An 18,554-nucleotide genomic window follows, 5' to 3' on the forward strand; every position below is an offset into this window, starting at 1 on the left:
TGATGTTTGAAACCTTAAGGTACAGAGGGAAAGGGGGTTTTATGTTTCTATTCCTCACTAGCAATTGCCAACTTTTATTTAAGTTTTCAACTTACTAAACAGTTTAAAGTTATCCTGTTATTAAGCACGGCCTGATAATTCATTTAACATTTTTTAATTGGTTTAAAATATCATGAACATGGCAATATCTTTATAAGGGGCTAAATAAAACAGAAGTTGGGGAATTCCCAGACCAAAAAAATAAAAATCTGTTAAATATAAGACAATTAATGCATTATAAAGGCTGCGTGAAAATGGAAGTGTTAGTTACTAATAGTGTTATGTCCATGTTGCACACTTACTGCATGTTTAGCCTGTTCTTGTTGAATTCATAACTTATTATTATATATATTCAAATCCAAGACAAGGTTCCCCCCACATTCAACAAGAGGGGAAAAAAGCCTCATCTTGAATTCAAGTACAGGCCATGCCACGGCTAGAGCTGCTGTCTGACCAGGGCTGTGGTGTCTCACATGGCAGGGGAGAGACTCAGTGGAGACAGTACAGTGCAGGAGGGGCTGGGGAAAGCACAGGGGAGAGTGAGTAGTGCTAGAGTTGGGGGGTGGCGGGGAGGGAAGACCATGGGGGAGATAACACAATGACAGAGGAGCTGCTGTGGCTCTAGCTCTGGTTCCAGGCCCAGCCTCGGCCAGGGATTTGAGTTGCTGCTGCTGCCAGGCTGGGGCCAGAGCCACCATGTGCTCCATGCCTCAGGTTGAAGCTGAGGCCAGAGCCTCTGCGTAGAGTAAGCAGTGCAAGTGGGGAAGGCAGCTAGCAGGAAGAGGGAGACACCAGGTGGTGGGGAAGAAACAAGGGGCAGGCTTAGGCTGCCTACTCCCATACCAGTGCTTTCCCCACTGCAGTAGTCAGGAGGATGAATTTAAAATAAGCCCCCCCAATATTTCAATTCTATATATAGGAAAACTAGAAAATTTAAGTTTTGTTATAATATGTATAGAATCTAATTATTGGGAGGGGGGGAATGGGGAGTCATCTTAAATTCAAAGTAGTGTTGAATTCAGGAACAGGCTGTCCTCAGACATATGACACAACTGGTTCCTGAAAACCGTGTCTTAAGCTGAAACTAACTTTGAACCGATTTTCCCCTAGGAAACAATGTTATAAATGTGGGATTTGTTCCTAAACCAAGGCCCAATACCCTATCTTCACCAAAAATATCCCAGAATTTTGTACAATCAATTATACGTGAGTAATATAGCTACATTAATGTATTTATAGTGTAAATAGCAATCATATTGATTTGGAAGGCCTTCTTTGAAGGGACTTCGCTGCACTTTTTGAAGGGCTCTTGGGTGGAGTCTTCTCAGGAGTCTTGTCTGCTTTCTTAAAGAAAGTGTCCAAGGAAATTTGGACAGATGTCCTCCAGGGAAATGGATGATGCAGCAAACTTGTTCGCTAGTGTGGTGCTGTGTCAGATCAAGCATTGTAAAGTCAAAACTTGCATCATAAAGTGGAAATGGCATCAATTTATAAAGGCTGTAAGTGAGAAACATCGTAACTCAAAATGTTTTAAGTCGAGGACTGCTTAAAAATACAGGTCTATTCATGATATTAAATATACATTTAATATTAGCCAAGATACAGAATACAAACTAGTCAGCGTTGCTATAGTAGCATTACTTCAGTGCCAAAGCAGAGCAATTTAAATCCCCATCTTAACTGCTGGGCTGGAAAGTGAGTTGAACATTTGCCACTCTTCAACACAGGCAGAAATATCTATTATTGGGATGGATGAATGTTGCCCCTATAGCATTAATAGCACAGTGACTATTTGTTTAACTCGTGGCAGTGATTCTTAACCTTTTCAGGCTCAAGATCACCTTCATTAGACTCAAGACACCGTTTAGAAAATGTAAGTTCTTACTTTTCACTTGTTTTTTGACCATGGAAAAACAACAGAGGAATTTTCTGTTGCAAAGAACTCAGAAAGATCACAAAAGATCAGAATGTTTTTTTACACTATGGATTCCTCTTTGAAAACTTTGGATTTATGTTGTGGATCGTTTGTACACATAACAGTGCCGTTGTGTGGCACCCCATGGCACCCTTGAAAAGATCTCAATGCACCCCGAGTGTTGTGGCACCCTAGTTGAGAATCACTGTGTTATGATGATATATTTGTGCAACAAGAAAAATGCATAAATTTGCAAGAAAACAAAGATTTCAAACTGTTAAATTTGGTGACAAATACAAGGGTGCAAGATGTGCCCTTTTCTAGTGACTTGCAGGGAGTAGGTGCCTGTGCACATAATGAGTTGTTTGCTAGGAATGCGCGAAGTGGGCGGTACTTAATTCCGATTCAGCCCCGATTCAGGGGACAGCAATTCAACTCGCCAATTTGGATCACCATCCTGATTTGATACAGCTGAATCTGAAGATTCGATGCCAGTTCACAGAATCAGCGATTCAGCCATAGACACAGCTTTGTTTTTTGTACATATCTTGAGGTACCAGGTGTGGCTCGGGAATGCCAAGATGGTGGAACGGATGGCATGCGGGTGGGTAGGTCCCGTGCACGCTCGGCAGTGGACTGGAAGTACTTCTGGTCCACTTCTGGGTCTGTTGTCGAGTATGCAGGGGAATCCCCCGCACTCCCATAGGATGCTCCATCCGTCCCACCATCTCAGCGTTTATGAGTCGCGCCTGGTACCTCAAGGTACATGGAAAAAAACTGTAACAAGCTGCGTCTATGGCTGAATTGCTAAATCTCTCCGAACCAAATCAGAGGCTTCCAATTTGATTTGGGGAGATTAATGGGTCTCCCAATTCAATTCGAATATTTAGCCGCCAAGTCAGGCTGAATCTTCTCTGAATCGAATCAGTAATTGAAGCTTCGCACAGCCCTATTGTTTACCTTGTCTAGGCAGCTTTGCTGAGCTGGGCTGATTGCTATTCAGACCCACTAGTTGCTGTCCTCAAAGACAATAAACTTTTATGAGCTTTTGCCACCAACACAAATTCAAGTCTTCCTTTCTGGGTTGCACCCAAGCTCCAGGAGGCTGCTTACAATAAACTGCTTCTGAGAACACCCTGACCCAAACAGCCTGAAAAACAAGAGCAGCAGCAGGCAAGAGACTGGTTGGGAACCCTCCCAACCCCTGCGTCTCAGAACAACAGATATGGCAATATATTTACAACACAATGAGGGTGGATCTGTACTACTGAAGGTCTCCACAACATTATCTTTTCTTTGCCCCGTATGTGTACTGGACTAGTAATATACTCCATCCCCAAGGGAGTGTCCTCAAGTAAATCACAGATTTATAGAAAATTAGGGTTGGAGGGGACATGAGGAGGTCATTAGTCCAATCTCCTGCTCAAAGCATGATCACCCCCAACTATATTACCCTAGCCAAGGCTTTGTCTAGTCTTAAAAACCTCCAAGGATGCAGATTTCATCACCGCTCTAGGCAGCCTGGTCCAGTGTTTTACTACTCTCCTTGTGAGTTTTTCCTCATATCTAACCTCAACTTCCCTTGCTACAATGCCATTGCTCCTTGTTCTGTCATCTGCCATCACTGAGAACAGTCTCTCTCCATTCTCTTGGTAACCACCTTTCAAGTAGTTGAAGGCTGGGATTTAATTCCCCTTTAGTTTTCTCTTCTCCAAACTAAACCCTGTTCCCCAGCCCCCTAACCATTTTCACTGCCCTCTGCTGGACTCTGTCCAAATTTTCCACATCCTTTCAGTAGTGAGGAGCCCAAAACTGGACACAATACTTCAGATACGGCCTTATCAGTGCAGAATAGAGGAAAATAATCACTTTCCTCAATCTGCTTGCAATGCTCCTACTAGTGCAGCCCAGCATACTCCATCCCCAAGGGAATGCCTTCCTGGCTCATACTCAGCTTACTGTCCACTGTAATCCCCAGGTCCTTTTCTGCAGATCTGCTGGTTAGCCAGTTGGTCCCCAGGCTGTTTCGGTGCATGGGATTGTTCTGTCCCAAGTGCAGGACCTGCACTTGTCCTTATCATGTGATTTCTTTTGGTCCAATCCTCTAATTTGTCAAGGTCTCTCCGAATTCTAGCCCTACCCTCCGGTGTATCCATTACTCTCCCCAGGTTGGTGTCATTGCAAACTTGCCGAGGGTGCACCCCCATCCCATCTTCCAGGTTGTTGATGAAGATATGGAACAAAACTAGCCCCAGACCTGACTCCTGGGGCACTCCACTTGATACTGGATGCCAACTGGACACTGAGAATGTTGTGGGAGACTGTACCAAAAACCTTGCTAAAGTCAAGGTATATCACATTGATTGCTCTGTGATCACATCCACAAAACCAGTTATCTCACCATAGAAGGCCATCAAAGTTGGTCAGTCATCACTTGTCCTTGGTGAATCCATGTTGACTGTTCCTAATCACATCCTTCTTCCACATGCTTAGAGGATTCCTTGAGGGCTTGTTTCATGATTTTTCCAGGACTGAGATGAGGCTGACCAGTCTGTAGTTCCCTGGATCCTCCATCTTCACTTTCTTACAGATGGACACTATTATTACTATTATTTGCCTTTTTCCAATCATCTGGGACCTCTCCAAATTACCACAAGTTTTCAAAGATAATGACCATTGGCTCCGCAACTACATTGCACAACTCCCTCAACACCCTTGGGGTGCATCCTGTTCAGCCTCATGGATTTGTACACATCCAACTTTTCTAAACATTCCCTAACCTGTTCCTTTGCTGCTGTTGGCTGCTCACCTCCTCCCCAAACAGTGCTGCCAGTAGTCTGGGAGCTGACCATGCCTGTGAAGACTGAATTAAAAAAAAGGATTGAGTACTTCAGCCTTTTACACATAACCTGTCTTTAGATGGTCTCCCCCATTGAGTAAGGCAGGGGTTGTCAACAAGGCGTACGCATACCCCTGGGGGTACCTGGAAAGGGCCTAGAGAATATGTGTGGGTGGGGATAAAGCACTGCCATGCACCACCCTGCACAACTGCCTCCCAGAAGCAGGGATTGTGGGGGAGGCGGCAGGGGAAAGAGAGGGAATAAGCACAGTGGCTCCCCTCTGAAGGCTGCACAAGCACCACCCAGCTGGCCAGACGTGGCAAGGGGGAGATCGCATGTGCTGCCTGCCATCCACTACCCTTCGTCGCTGCCACATGTAAGGCCCCCCCGCCCCCATGTCCTGTTGCCGCCACTCCCCCCACCAGAAGTGTATCCAGAAGGGGTACAGTCCTCTACAAAGGTTGAAAACCTCTGCAAGGGATCAACACTTTCCTTGATCTTCCTTTTGTCACCAACTTATTTGTGGAAACCCTTCTTGATATCCTTCATGTTCCTTGCTGGCTGCAAGCCCGAGCATTTCATCCCTGCATGCACAAACAATACTCTTCTACTCCTTAGTCATTTGTCCAAGTTTCTGCTTCTTGTAAGCTTTCCTTTTTGTGTTTTAGCTCACTGAAAATTTTCCTTGTAAACCAAGCTGGTCTTCTGCCATACTTGCTAGTCTTCCTGCACATCAGGATGGTTTGTTCGTGGACTCTTAGTAAGGTTTTTTTAAAGTTCAGCCAGCTGTCCTGAACTCCTTTCCCCACCTCAGACTGGCTTTCCAGGGCATCCTGCCCATCAATTCCCTGAGTGAGTCAAAGTCTGATTTTCTGATGTCCAGGGTTGGGTCCTTACTCTACTACTCTCCTTTCTTCCTTTTCCTCAAAATCCTGAACTCAAATCATCTTGTGGTCGCTGCTGCTCAATTTGCCATCCACTTCTATATCCCCTACCAATTCTTCGCTGGTTGTGAGCAGCAGGTCAAGAAGAGCATGGTCCCTAGCTGGCCCCCCCGCAACAGTTGCTCCAGGAAGTTGTCCCCAACACTGTCCAAAAACTTCCTGGATAGCCTGTGCATTGCTGTACTGCCCTCCCAGCAGATGTCAGGGTTGGGTTATTAGAGTTTTCCATGAGAACCAGGACCTGTGATCGAGAAACTTCCACTAGCTGTTCGAAGAAGGCTTCATTCACCTCATCATCGTGGGTCTGGTAGTCTATAGCTAAGGACTTAATTCACAGTTTTGTGGAAATGGTAAAATCCAGGATTGTCCACCAAATCAACAACAAAAAACCCTTCATAAAAATAAAATGCTGGTTCCCTACTGGGAGCCAGTGGTCCTTGCTGCCAGGAGGGGAAAGAACTGGCTGGTAGGGTGGCATGAAGGGCAACAGAGAAGGCAGTTGCCCCTTTGTCCCTCCTCCCCACCAGCCTCTCTGGGGTGGGGGCAGCATGTAATGCCTGTGAAATCAGTTCTGCATGCTGCGAGCAGGCCATGAAAAACCCTTTGTCTCACCGTGATTTAGGTAGATCTCCATCTATAGCAGATATGTACCACAACATCATCCTTTTCACTAACCCCTCTGACCCTAACCCTGATGCTTTTAACAGGCTTATCTCCAGTTTCATACTGGAACCCTGAGCAATCATATGGCTCTTCTATATAAAGCATAAGTCTACCTCTTTTCTCCTGTCCGTCCTTCCTGAACAATTTATAGCCGTCTGTGACAGTACCTCAATGTTGTGAGCTATTCCACCAAGTCTCTGTTATTCCAATCATGACAGTTCTAGGACTGCGAGAGGACTTCCAATTCTGGCTGCTTGTTTCCCAGACTCCGTGCATTTTCATGTACAGACATTTGAGGTAACTAGCCAATTGCCCTATTTTCTCAGGAAGAATGAAGGTTTCCCCTGTTGCCCCTTCCTGCTTGCGCTTCAAGGTCACCTGCTTCCCCACTTAACTCAAGGCTTTGGTAAATATAGGTAAGAAACAAATGAAAGGAGACAGAAGCAGGTCACATGTTGCTCGGTGAAGCCACACTCTTTCTAAACTGATGAATAACAGAATTAAGTCTCTTATTACTTTAGGTTAGGGCTGCATGAACTTCCTTTGTGCAGGTGGTTAGGGGAGGGAGGCAGAGGAAGCTCTTATCATTCATGGCCTTCCATTTTCAAATTCAAAGGGAACTAAAAAGGATGTTAAAACAACCAGGAAATGTGTCATCAAACAAAAAAGAAGAAAACACAAAAACTCCTTTACATGTCTCTTGGATACCAGTAAGACACAGTGAGGAACTGACTACTTTACTGCTGTAATGCTTCTTAAAAGTTTTTGCTTAAATATGATTCTTCCTGTAAGGACTTGGTAATATATTGGTTATAGCAATATACCTCTGAACAGTAAAATTTCATGTACTGTGAGCTTGACATAACTTAGTCTACTCTGTAGTTTGTACTTTGCTCATCACAGTATCCGAGCACCTTCCAGTAGTACAAAAAGCAATACGACTAACATCTCTCACCAGACATTTATTCTCTCACCTAGCCTTCGCTGGGAGCAACATATATAGTGAAATGTCTTTTTTTTAGCTGAGACCTTGTTTGGATAACTGTTTCACTTTGGCAATATGCATGTTGTATGTATATCAGAGTGCAAGGTCAAAGAAATGTACTTCATGCTTGAAAGTGGTGAGGATCAGGATAATGCTTAGTTTCTAATGCAGAACATCCTGTACCCTGGCACTCTCAAGAAAGCTGGTTTTCACAGAGATAAGTTTTAGCTGTCTTGCAGCACAGTTGTCAACCACTGTTTTCAAGCCTGAGCTTTAAGCAATCTTTTAAAAATCACCCAAAGTATGAAGCACCTGCACCTTGAAGTAAAAAATTGAGACCTTTGGATGCCCATGTAGAGAAAAAAGAACAGGGCTGATGTGCTTACAGTAGCCTGCCTTGCTGACATGCATTGCAACATTCTGTATGACTTCTTAAGTACTGAACCCTTTGCGCATGGATGTGGTCCAGGTGAAAAGAGAAAGAATAAACTGAGGCCAGGTCACCATCAGGAAAAAGGGAAAAGAATCTCTTAGCTACCTGGGCAATACAGCTGTTTCTGAGAGTCAAAGTGTTATGCAAGAGCTTGACATTGTCAATAAATACTGGCGCACACCTTAAATACAGATTGAATTTGACTACTTGAGCATATATGCCTTCAAAGGAAAGGGCACCCAAAGATGGCAAAACTAAGGAGAATAGAGAGTTGAGCCGTGCAATTCACATAGTAACAGAACAGAATATGGGGGGTGGAGCTAGACTCGTCTCAGTGGTGGCAGATGGCAGAAAAAGGAGCAGTTGTCTCAAGGTGCAGCAAGGGAAGTTGAGGTTAGATATTAGGAAGAATTTTCTCACTAGGAGGGTAGTAAAACACTGGAACAGGTTACCCAGAGAGGTGGTGGAAGCTCCAGCATTGGTGGTTTTCAAGACCTGGCTAGACAAAGCTTTGGCTGGAATGATCTAGTTAGGGATGGTCCCGCTTTGAGCAGGGGGCTGGACTAGATGACCTCCTGAGGTCCCTTCCAACCCTCATTTTCTATGATTCTATGACCAGTACTCTCAAAAAAGTTCCTTTTTAGAATACGTTAGGCTCCTCCCAACCCTCTTCCTACCCCAGCTGCATCTTTCCCCAAAATCAATCAGGTCTCCTGCTAGCACCAAAGACAAAGTTAAATATCAGTATGGACTAGTTAAATCTTCAGGAGGAGTGGCAACAGCTAATCAAGAATGAAACCTTACCTAGATGGTAAAGTCTATGTGGCAAGCTAGCGGGTGAATTTACAGAGGGCCAGTTCCTCTGCACCCTCTCTCTCGGTGTACATATTTAATGCATATAAACTTTACTCATATGTGAAAGTGGAAAAATCTACTTTGTACTATGTATACAAGAAGCGCCCATGTAAGAAGTTAAGTGTGAAATAGATGTTGTGCTATAGTCATTCCCAGATTATTTCACAGCAACTGTCTCATGTAGAAAAAGTTCTTACTGCTTTAGAAATTGTGTCCACATCGGGAATTAATTCAGAGAAGGTAGGCCACTGTAAATGTAAACTGTTACTTGCGGTGAATTTATTCTGTGGTAGACAAGCCCCTCAGACATATCAAGATTGAAATATTTCATTTATTTTTAATATAGTACCGTAGGTGTACATCATGATTTATAATCAGGTAAAAAACATAAGTTCTTGTCTTGGGAAACTTACAGTTCTAAAAAAATTGATGCATTGATGCTTTTTAACGTAGCAAAAACTTTACAACAAGACTGTCCAACTGGCAGCTCAGAGGCAGCACACAGTTTCTGAAAGATTAACCTGTGGCTCCCAGGTTCCCAGCCCAGGGGTTATTGCTCCACCACTCCAGCTGCTGCTGCTGCTGCAACCAGTCTTCTCTTCCTCTAGCTTTCTCTTCCTACCACCAAGGCCATCTTGTATAGTACAGTCACACCTACTGCATGATGCAGCAAGCACAAGGTATAAAACAATGTTCAGGGGATAGGGATTCAGAAACAGGGGGAGAAGGTGCCTGCTGCACAGGGAGGGTTGGAGGGAAAGAAACCTGTTACACAGCACAGTGGGGCATGCAGTCTGGGGGCTGTGTGGGCCTTGGCCACTGAGAAGTTGGACAGCTCTGCTTTAGAACCATTTACTGTTTTGTTCAGGGGAGGGCAATTATTTCAGTTGGAGAGCCGCTTAAGTTCTGGTGAGCTGCCAAAGGCTGCTAGGGTAGCCCTGCCCCCTGGTTACCATCTAGGGACCAGAAGTACCACACCTAACCCCTACCACCAGAAGGCCGGATCAAAGTGCTTGGCGGGCTGGATCTGGCCTGCAGGCCATATTTTGCCCACCCCGGTTTTGTTTTTTTGAAGTTGAAAGTCCATGGGAATCAATTCCTCAACTATTCATACAGTTTACAGAAAAATAATGTTTAAATACATCATGAAGTGTCCCTTCCTTTCTATGAATTCTAGTTTAATGAACTTTTCTAGGTGTTCTAGAAAATAAAGAATGTGCCCACACAAAATGCTACAAGGTGACAAGAAACTGACAGCATTTGAGAAGAGTGAAATAGGAGCACATATAGTCTAGGAAAAAAAAGATGGGTTGTTTCTTCCTGTTGCCTTAACATGCTTAGCTTGCATCTTCTTTCTTTCTTTTCTTGCATCTATTTTAATTTTCTTTATATGAGTTATTTCTGTGTTTCCCACAATCTGAGAAGTTGACCTGCCTTACTATCCATGCTACTCTGGGCTGCATACATTAAGATTAACAGACCATTACCATCCTCTGCACACCCTTCTTTTGTCATTCATTGGTGTACATTGAGTTAATTTTACAACTATTCTAGAGAACAGTAGCAATAGTATGCTTTTATTAAGTGTTTTCTAGTATGTGGTTACTAATTAGGTTAGCTAATTCCAACTGGTTGGCACTCTGTAAAGAAGCTCTACCTTAAATTGTTTACATAGTGGGATCCTCCTTCCTTTAAATAAGTGTTCTTTGTCTTTGTACTTGACAATGACATGATAGTCTTGTGTTACCTTCTAATCCCAATCTTGCAAAATCAGCTTAACCTGCAATATTATTTTGGAGAAAAACAACTACATTCCTATATCTCTGGAGCAGCTTGTTCCTGCACAGAAATAATAAAGGTTTAAAACATTTCTAGCTTATCTTCTAAAAGCAGTATAAGGCATCTTATTCATTCAAGTAATTTTTGGTGATACTTTATTAACCACAGGAAGGAATCTCTCTGACCTACTGTCTAACTTTTTCATTAACTTGAATGAGGAATGCCTATGCTTTTCTGTTTCTCAAATCACTGGATGTCATTTTTGCAGCATCCATTTTTAACATGAAAGGCAGCTCTACAAATAGTACAGGCATACCTCGTTTTACTGCGCTTCGCTTTATTGCGCTTCACAGATATTGCATTTTTACAAATTTAAGGTTTGTGGCAACCCTGTGTCGAGCAAGTCTATCAGCGCCATTTTTCCATCGGCGCCATTCGGCTCAGATGATGGTTAGCATTTTTTAGCAATAAAGTATTTTTTAATTAAGGTATGCACATTGTTTTTTAGACATAATGCTATTGCACACTTAATAGACTACAGTATAGGGTAAACATAATTTTTATATGCACTGGGAAACCAAAAAATTCGTGTGACTCGCTTTATTGCGATATTTGCGGTGGTCTGGAACCAAACCCGCAATATCTCCAAGGTATGCCTGTATTTCCAAAAGAATGGCTCCAGTCACATACATCATGTATATTTTTCTCCAATTTGCATCCAATGCCAATCTTTAATTATGCACCTATAGAAGTTCCTTTAAGGAAAAAAAAAATACACCAACACTTGTTGGAAGCTCTACAGTAAAACTTTTATACTTGTAACTACCAATCAAGAGAAAAATCACACCTGACTTTGGAGTACTATTACATTTCTCAATTATCTGTAGTAGAGTAATTCTCAAATCCTTTCTTTGTTCTCCATTTTGGGACTAGGAAAAGATGTAGCAAGAAAACTATTTACACATTAAGAAAATATTTCTGCAGCAGTTCAAAATCTGTGCATTAATTTAAACAATGAAAAAAAACCTGCCACTGTGGATTCTTTCTGGAGTGGTGGGAATCCCAACTGTTGTAAAAACTGGTAAAGATAACTACATGAGCTGCACTATATGTTTTGATGTGAACAACTCCCAAGAATAAACATGTAGAAATATTCTGTTGCAGATTAGTAAAGGCCTTATGTTAGAAAGGCCTTAAAGTTACCTCCTCTTTTCCTTGATTTTGTGCAGAGGCCAAACAATTGTGAAACAGGGAGCTACAACAGGCTCTCTGAGAGCAGCACCCTTCCCCCAATAGCAACAACACCCATCTCCTTCAACCCTGCAGAGCTTGAATTCAGTGAAAATATTTATTAATGCTTCCAATTTGTATTTTGGTATTCACATCTTAAAGAAGAGTCACATAAAATTAGCAATATTTTCTCCTGTGGAGCTCAGTAATAATATTAATATTACATTACAAATTACTGCAAAAAAAATTATTGTTCCATTTGCTACTCCTCAAAAAACCCCCATAAATTAATTCAAATCACTTCTCACAAATAAGGAACGAGCTATAGAATCACTCAAAATATGTTGTGGGAAGGCTGAAATTCTGTTAGTATACCCATAGCATATATCTAAGCTATCAAGTGAACAAAAGATCCAAATGTAAATAAAAACAACTAAAAAAAAAACATTGCAAAGGATGACTAACCTGGAAGACTTGATTTATTCATTAATATCACTTCAGCTTCTTCCTCTTTCTCACAAGGCTCCTCTTCATCAGAGAGTACTAAGAAAGCTTCCTTGGGCAAACTTTCATTGCTTTCCTGCTTAGATGGTGAACTCAAAGAATTTTCTATTTTTTCCTCTAATTCTGGGCTTGTCTCTTCCACTGGAAGCAGAGAAGCTTTCGGAAAACAACTCAGTCCATCTTCAGCTGGGGCAAGCTTTTCTAGAATTGGAATAATTTCATCTGTTTCCATAGAGTCTGTGTTTTCTAAGATACTCTCACTAGGTTCTTCTAGTGTCTTTTCAATGGTAGTTTCTGAAAGATTTATAGTGTGGTTTCCTTCATCCCTTGGTTCCTGCTCAGTTTCCACACTACTAGATATAGCCCCTTCTCCAACATCATCATCAACAGCATCTTCTTGTGCACTTTTTAGCTCTTCAACAGGCAGATCACAACTAACAGCTAGTTCATTTGTTTCTACTTTCTCTTCAAAAGAGTCATTAACCTCAAAGCTTAGTTTACATTCACCTTCAGCTGGACTGTTTCCCTCTCTTTGGTCCAAACTCTTTTTTATATTATCTTCTTCATGGAAGTGGTCATCTTTATTGCTATCAAGCACCCGATTTCCACCCTGAGACACTGAAGAATTGCCACTGTCACCCTGTTCTCTTTCAGAAGTAACATCCTCTGAAGACAACTTTTGAAATGTGGGTTCTAGATCTCCATCTCTGTTTTCTGCCCTGATGTCAGTACCTTTGACATCAGTGGTTTCCTCAGAGTCAGTTCTCTTTTCTTCAGAGTCAAGGCATGCATCTACTAAACCATTAACCTCCTTTTTGTCCTCCATACAGTCTGTGTTGCTTAACGGGGAATTTAAATCAGAATCTCCATTCTCATGTTTGCCATTTAATAGTTTAACTTCAGTGGTCTTCAATAGCTCCTCCTTGACTTTATAGACAGCCTCAAGCTGTTGTCGATCGCTTACTCTCATTGTTTTTCGGGCTTTAAAGACTTTTTTCTGAGGTTCTTCTGTGCTATCCATCTTGACCCTTTAAAAAGTGTAAAGAGAAAGTAAAATGTAATTAAACTTTTAGAGAGCCCCTTCCATTCCATTTATCTTCTGAGCCTTTTAGAGTTTTACCAGTATTTAACACAGATGTCCCAGCAAATTAAGACCTGTGTGTGTGTGTGATGTTAAAGAATAAAGAAATAAAACCTGGTTTCATTACATTCATAAAAGAAATCTAACAGTTGAACTCTATACGATTATATCCATTTCTTCTTCCCAAAGAGTAATCATTTTATAAATTTAAAACAAATACAACTTACTTTCCCCATCTAAAAAAGCAAAGCACAAGAAGGATTAAAATGACAAAAAAGATTACTGCTTATGTAGTCTAGATCATGATTAACCTGTGGATTTCTGCATCATTATTTTAACTTGGTATTTCTCTATTATAGGGCATAAAATAGCATGGAATCATAGCGGGGAAGAGGGAGAGAAGAAGGGGCTGTATGGGACCTCCAGAAATCCTCTAATCTAACTCTGTATTCAGGGCAGGAACACCCATGTCCGAACCAAGGACAAGTGTTTGTCCAACCTGCTCTTAAAAACTTCTAACGATAGAGAGTTATGACAACCTCTAAATCATTTGCTGCTTCCGTGCTTAATCACACTCATAGTTGGAAAGTGTTTCCCAATTTTCACTTCTTATCCTGGTCCCTAGACACACTTTTTATTCATCTATCATCCCCTTTATAACAATCCTTTCTGTATTTCAAAACTTACTAACCATCCTTCCTCCAGTCTTTTCTTCCCTATACTAAATATAAATTAGAAGCTGTGGTGATGTGAGAGGAACTCTCTCTACCAGTAGCATGAAACTGTTCAGTGAATGCCATGCATGAGAACCTCAACTGGTATTAATCTGGTGCTCCTGGCTCCCAGTACTTCTTTACAAATCTATAAATAGGGACCTACATAAGTTGCAGTGAGACAAAGGGCTTTTTGTGACCCACCTACAGCACAGAGAATTGATTTTTCAGACATTTCACAGCAGCCCCGGCCCTTGTTACTGACTGGTAGAAGGGCCCTGGCAGCCCAGGCCCTCGCTGCTGATTGGTGGAGGGCATCTTCACTCAGTCTATGTCACTACCACTTTTTTGGTGGTTGATTTTGTGGGAAAATCATAGCCAATGCCAGATTTTCAAGCGATTGTGAACAATGCTGGGGAGTCTTGTCTTTGCAGTTTCTGCAAAATCTGCAAAACCATGATTTAGGTAGGTCTTTATCCATAAACCTTGGAATACAATACTAAAATAATTTAACTGAAATACTAGAAGAATGCAATGACTCAGTGACCCTCAACCTCCAGCCCATGGTAGAGCACCACGATTTTTCACCAACAGAATCTCTTGAGGTTTATGAAACTGATATAACAAAAATCAGAACATCAAGAAGTCAGGATCTGATCCTAAATATAGAGCTACATGACACAAACAGGCAGATAATTTTACTCACGTAAGTATCCTGATGCTTGTACTCAAAGTTCAGAATGAGTATAAAAGGTTTGCAGCATCAGAAACAATATGTATTTCTATTAAACTTTATCAGCATAAAAATCTGACCTGAACCATATTAATTGATTTTTAAATATTAAACATGTATCAGAATTTGCACTTTAAGTTAATAAACATAAGGCAACATTTTCAAAAAACTGGCTGGATCTAAACTAGGGACTTTTAATCCATCCACTTATTACCTTAATACTCATGTGCCTCACACAATCTTTTCTAAATATATTCATCCTCAGATAAAAAAGAGCTGCGTAACTAACAAATGTGAGGCAGGGAACTTATGACATACAAAAGGTTACATGGGAAATCTGTAGCAGAGCAGAACAAATTCTGTGACTTCAATTGTGAACCCCGACAGTAGAATATAGCTGGGCCGAAGCTTTTCATTTTGCTTGGCTTGTGAAAGTTAAATGTATGGTAAGATTAGTTACAGCATAGGGTGTTTAGGCATTTGTGTTATTCTGACAGCAAGAAGCCCAATGACGCTTTGGACCTCTTTTTCAGCATAGAACATTTGAAGTATGAAGCTTCTGAACTAGATTTACATAGAATTGTTTCTATTAGCAATTAGTAAACTAACTCAACAAGTATAAATATCCACTAAGAAACTTAAAATTTAAAAAACAGAAAAATAATTAGCAAATAACAATCTTATTTACATTTTAAAATATTTTTTTTAATGTTAATTTTCTAAATTATAATTTTACCCACATTACTAAAAACACTTGAAAGACCTGTCATGAAGCAAGACTTCAGGTATGCTTGAAAAGGACACAACAGTACTCAACTAGAAGTTGGAAGGGGTGGGAGGCAGGGAAGCACTTTGATTAACCCATGTAAAAAACTGCTGTGCTGCTGCCTGGAATGATGCAATTACAATAAACCTGCATCTAATCATCAAAAGTCAATATAGGCTCCCAAATACTGTAAACACTAAAGGTGCACATGGCTTTGGCTCCATGAGCTAGAACAGAGGCAGGCAAAATATGGCCTGCAGGCCAGATCTGGAATGCCAGGCACTTTCAGCTGTCCCTTGGGTTCATAGTTGGTAGGGTCAGAAGGGACCTGAGCCGATTATCAAGTCCGACTGCCTGCCATGGGCAGGCAAGAATGCTGGGGTCAAGGTGTTTATCTAGCCTCCTTTTGAAGACCCCAGGGTAGAAGCAAGCACTGACTGTGAAGTAGAGCCTCCTGATATCTAGCCTGCACCTACTCTCCATCAACTTACGGCCATTATTCCTTGTTACTCCCAGTAGTGCTCGGGGGAATAGGGACTCTCTCCCCCATTGCCTGCTGGTCTCCCTGGTGCACACCAACAAACTGTACCCTGCCCACCCTTCTGTCCACGAGGTGGGAGTGAGGCACCCATGAAATACACCTCCCCCAACATACCTACTGCACCTCGCTCCCACCTTTGTGGGCAGAAGGGCCTGGCCAGGCCAGAACGCAACTTCTGGACAGGGCTGTTACTGCTACTGCTGCAGCTGCTGGGAGTTTCCCCAGCATCCCACTCACTCCAGGCACCAGGGATCCCCCCCCACCCCAAACACACAATTCCCACATGGTGCCCTGTCCCAGCAACCAGCAGCAGCAGTAGGCTGGGGTGTTCATGCCCGGCTCCTGGGGCTCTGGCCAGCGCTGCACATCCCTGGCTGGTCCCAGTGCATGGGGCTTCCCTCCTGTGCCGTGCGAGTGTGGGGGCTGTGAATGCGCAACAGGAAGCAACAGTAATAGAGATGGCCCAGTGGGGGCTGTACTCCTCATTGCAATGTGCAGTGCTGGCTGGAGCTCCATGCAGCCAGGCACCAGTGTGGCATGAATGCCCCAAACACCTCTCCCTGCTGTTGCACCATGGGGGGGAGTGTGGGGCAAGTCCTCGCACTCGACAAAGCCACACAACCACACCCTGCCCCCACATATACATAACCCTCCAATGTACTCTATACCCCCCCACACACACAACCACACCTCCCTCAACTCCCCCACACTCCACCATACACAATCATACCCCTCCACACAATACACAAGACTCGGAATTCATTTTTGGGTTATTATGCAATCACCTCCATACACAGTATGCAAACAGATCATGACAAAAATATTTTTTGTAATAAAATTAAAATGTTAAAGTACATGTCTGATTTTTAGTGTATGATTTCTTTTTAATCTGGTTCTAAGATGGCAACCCCCTCCTCCCAAAAGAAGCATTTCTGGGGGAGAGGCACGAAGGGGTGGGACTTCCAGTCCCAAGATGGCAACCAGGGGGCAGGGCAACTATCAAGGGGCAGGGCTACCCATGAGGCCAATGAAAGCTCAACAAACCTTCTTAAGTGGCCCTCCATCTGAAATAATTGCCTACCCCTGGGCTAGAAGAATGATGCAGTGTCAGGCTAGGCTCTATGATGCGCCCACCTGAATAAGATCCAGCTCCAGGGTCCCCACACCTCGCCCACCCCCACACCTCACCCACCCAGACCCTATGTGCCACGATTGGACGTCGTGACTAGGGACAGAAGTTACACATAAACCAGTTTAAGTCACCAGAAACCACTTTGAACCTGTAACAGAACATAAGTTCAGTGTACATAAACCAGTTTCAAAATGGCCAAAACTGGCTTCAGTTAAGTCTGGTTCAAAGTAGTATCAGACTTAACTGATTTAGGTCAAACCAGTTTATGGAACTTCTGTCCCAGACCCCTTCCTGGTTTAAGTTAAATCACAGTTCCCCCACATGCACTTCAGCCTTGGGCTGGGCTGGCCCATCTGCTCCAGAGAGCAGGGCTGGTCCCCACCCCTCTGCTGTCTAGCCAGAACCCAGCTCAACATGGCCCCCTAAGGCAAAGGGACAGGGAGGAGGAAATCCCTCTCCCACCACTCTTCCCCCAGGAGACTGCAGCTGGGGTCTGCCTGGTAGGGGCAGAACAGCCTCTCTCAGGGCCCACCTCCCTTGCTGCTACAGCAATAGGGGCGGGGGTGTGGCCAGAGCTGGCTTGCATGTCCCTGCCATACGCCCACCTTGTCTGCAGCTGAAGCTGGGGCTGAACCAGGCCAGGCCAAGGGTGCTGTTAAGGATAGGCACAGAGGGGACGGCCCTTGCAGGGCCGTGGGGGCAGAGCTCTTCCCAGCCAGCTGCGGCTATGGCAGCTGAATGACCAGATGGCTCCTGGCTCCCTTGCTGTCATGGACCCACAGCTGGCTGGGAAGGGCCCTGTCCCTGCAGCTCAGGCTAGCCTCTCCGTACCCATCCTCAGCAGCACTTTGGGCAAGACAGGTGAATAGTGGGGGGCCTGCCCAGGTTGGGCCGCAGAGGCAGGGTTCTTCCCAGTCAGCTGTGGCTTTGTGACAGCCTGGCCTGTTGTGCATGGGAGGCAGCTGGCTGGGCAGTAGTGCAGAGGTAGGCACTGGGTAGGCACCTTGGCAGCCTGACTGGCCATTCAGGATTTGTTCATTGTGCCCGTGGCTGCCCGAGCCAGCTCAGATGCCGGTGGGCTGCCGGCCATGGAGGATCACGTGCTCACAGCTACCTCCATGCCCCCTATACACAATGATAGACCAGCTGGATGTTCCTTTGCTTCCCTCACCTTCAGCAGGAGCTGCCAGGTTGAAGCTTCCTCCTCCCTCACCTGCCTAGAACAGAGCAGCAGGGGCAGGAGTGGGAGGAGTGAACTCATGCCATGCAGCCACTCCAGCTGCCAAAGCACCGGCCCTCAGTTGCATTGCCTCCATGTCACTGCCCATGTGTGCCAAGCTGGGCTGTTACAGAACCGCAGCTGGCTGGGAAGGGCCCTGCTCCCATGGCCCAGCCCTACTA

The 18,554-nt window shown here is 43.7% G+C and overlaps 1 protein-coding gene across 7 annotated transcripts in view; it reads right to left on the reverse strand.

The window, feature by feature from the left end:
* The window catches only part of ATF7IP (activating transcription factor 7 interacting protein), a 139,438-nt gene that overhangs the window by 62,505 nt on the left and 58,379 nt on the right, over positions 1–18,554 (reverse strand). For all 7 annotated transcript variants that reach the window (XM_090042750.1, XM_090042749.1, XM_090042751.1 and 4 more), the window contains one exon: positions 12,149–13,215. In XM_090042750.1, coding sequence (XP_089898876.1) covers positions 12,149–13,208 — 1,060 coding nt within the window. In that variant the 5' untranslated portion in view covers positions 13,209–13,215. The remainder of the gene's footprint in view (positions 1–12,148; positions 13,216–18,554) is intronic.

The sequence above is a fragment of the Crocodylus siamensis genome, chromosome 4 (assembly GCF_052110815.1).
Source record: "Crocodylus siamensis isolate JL-2025a chromosome 4, ASM5211081v1, whole genome shotgun sequence".
Lineage (NCBI taxonomy): Eukaryota > Metazoa > Chordata > Crocodylia > Crocodylidae > Crocodylus > Crocodylus siamensis.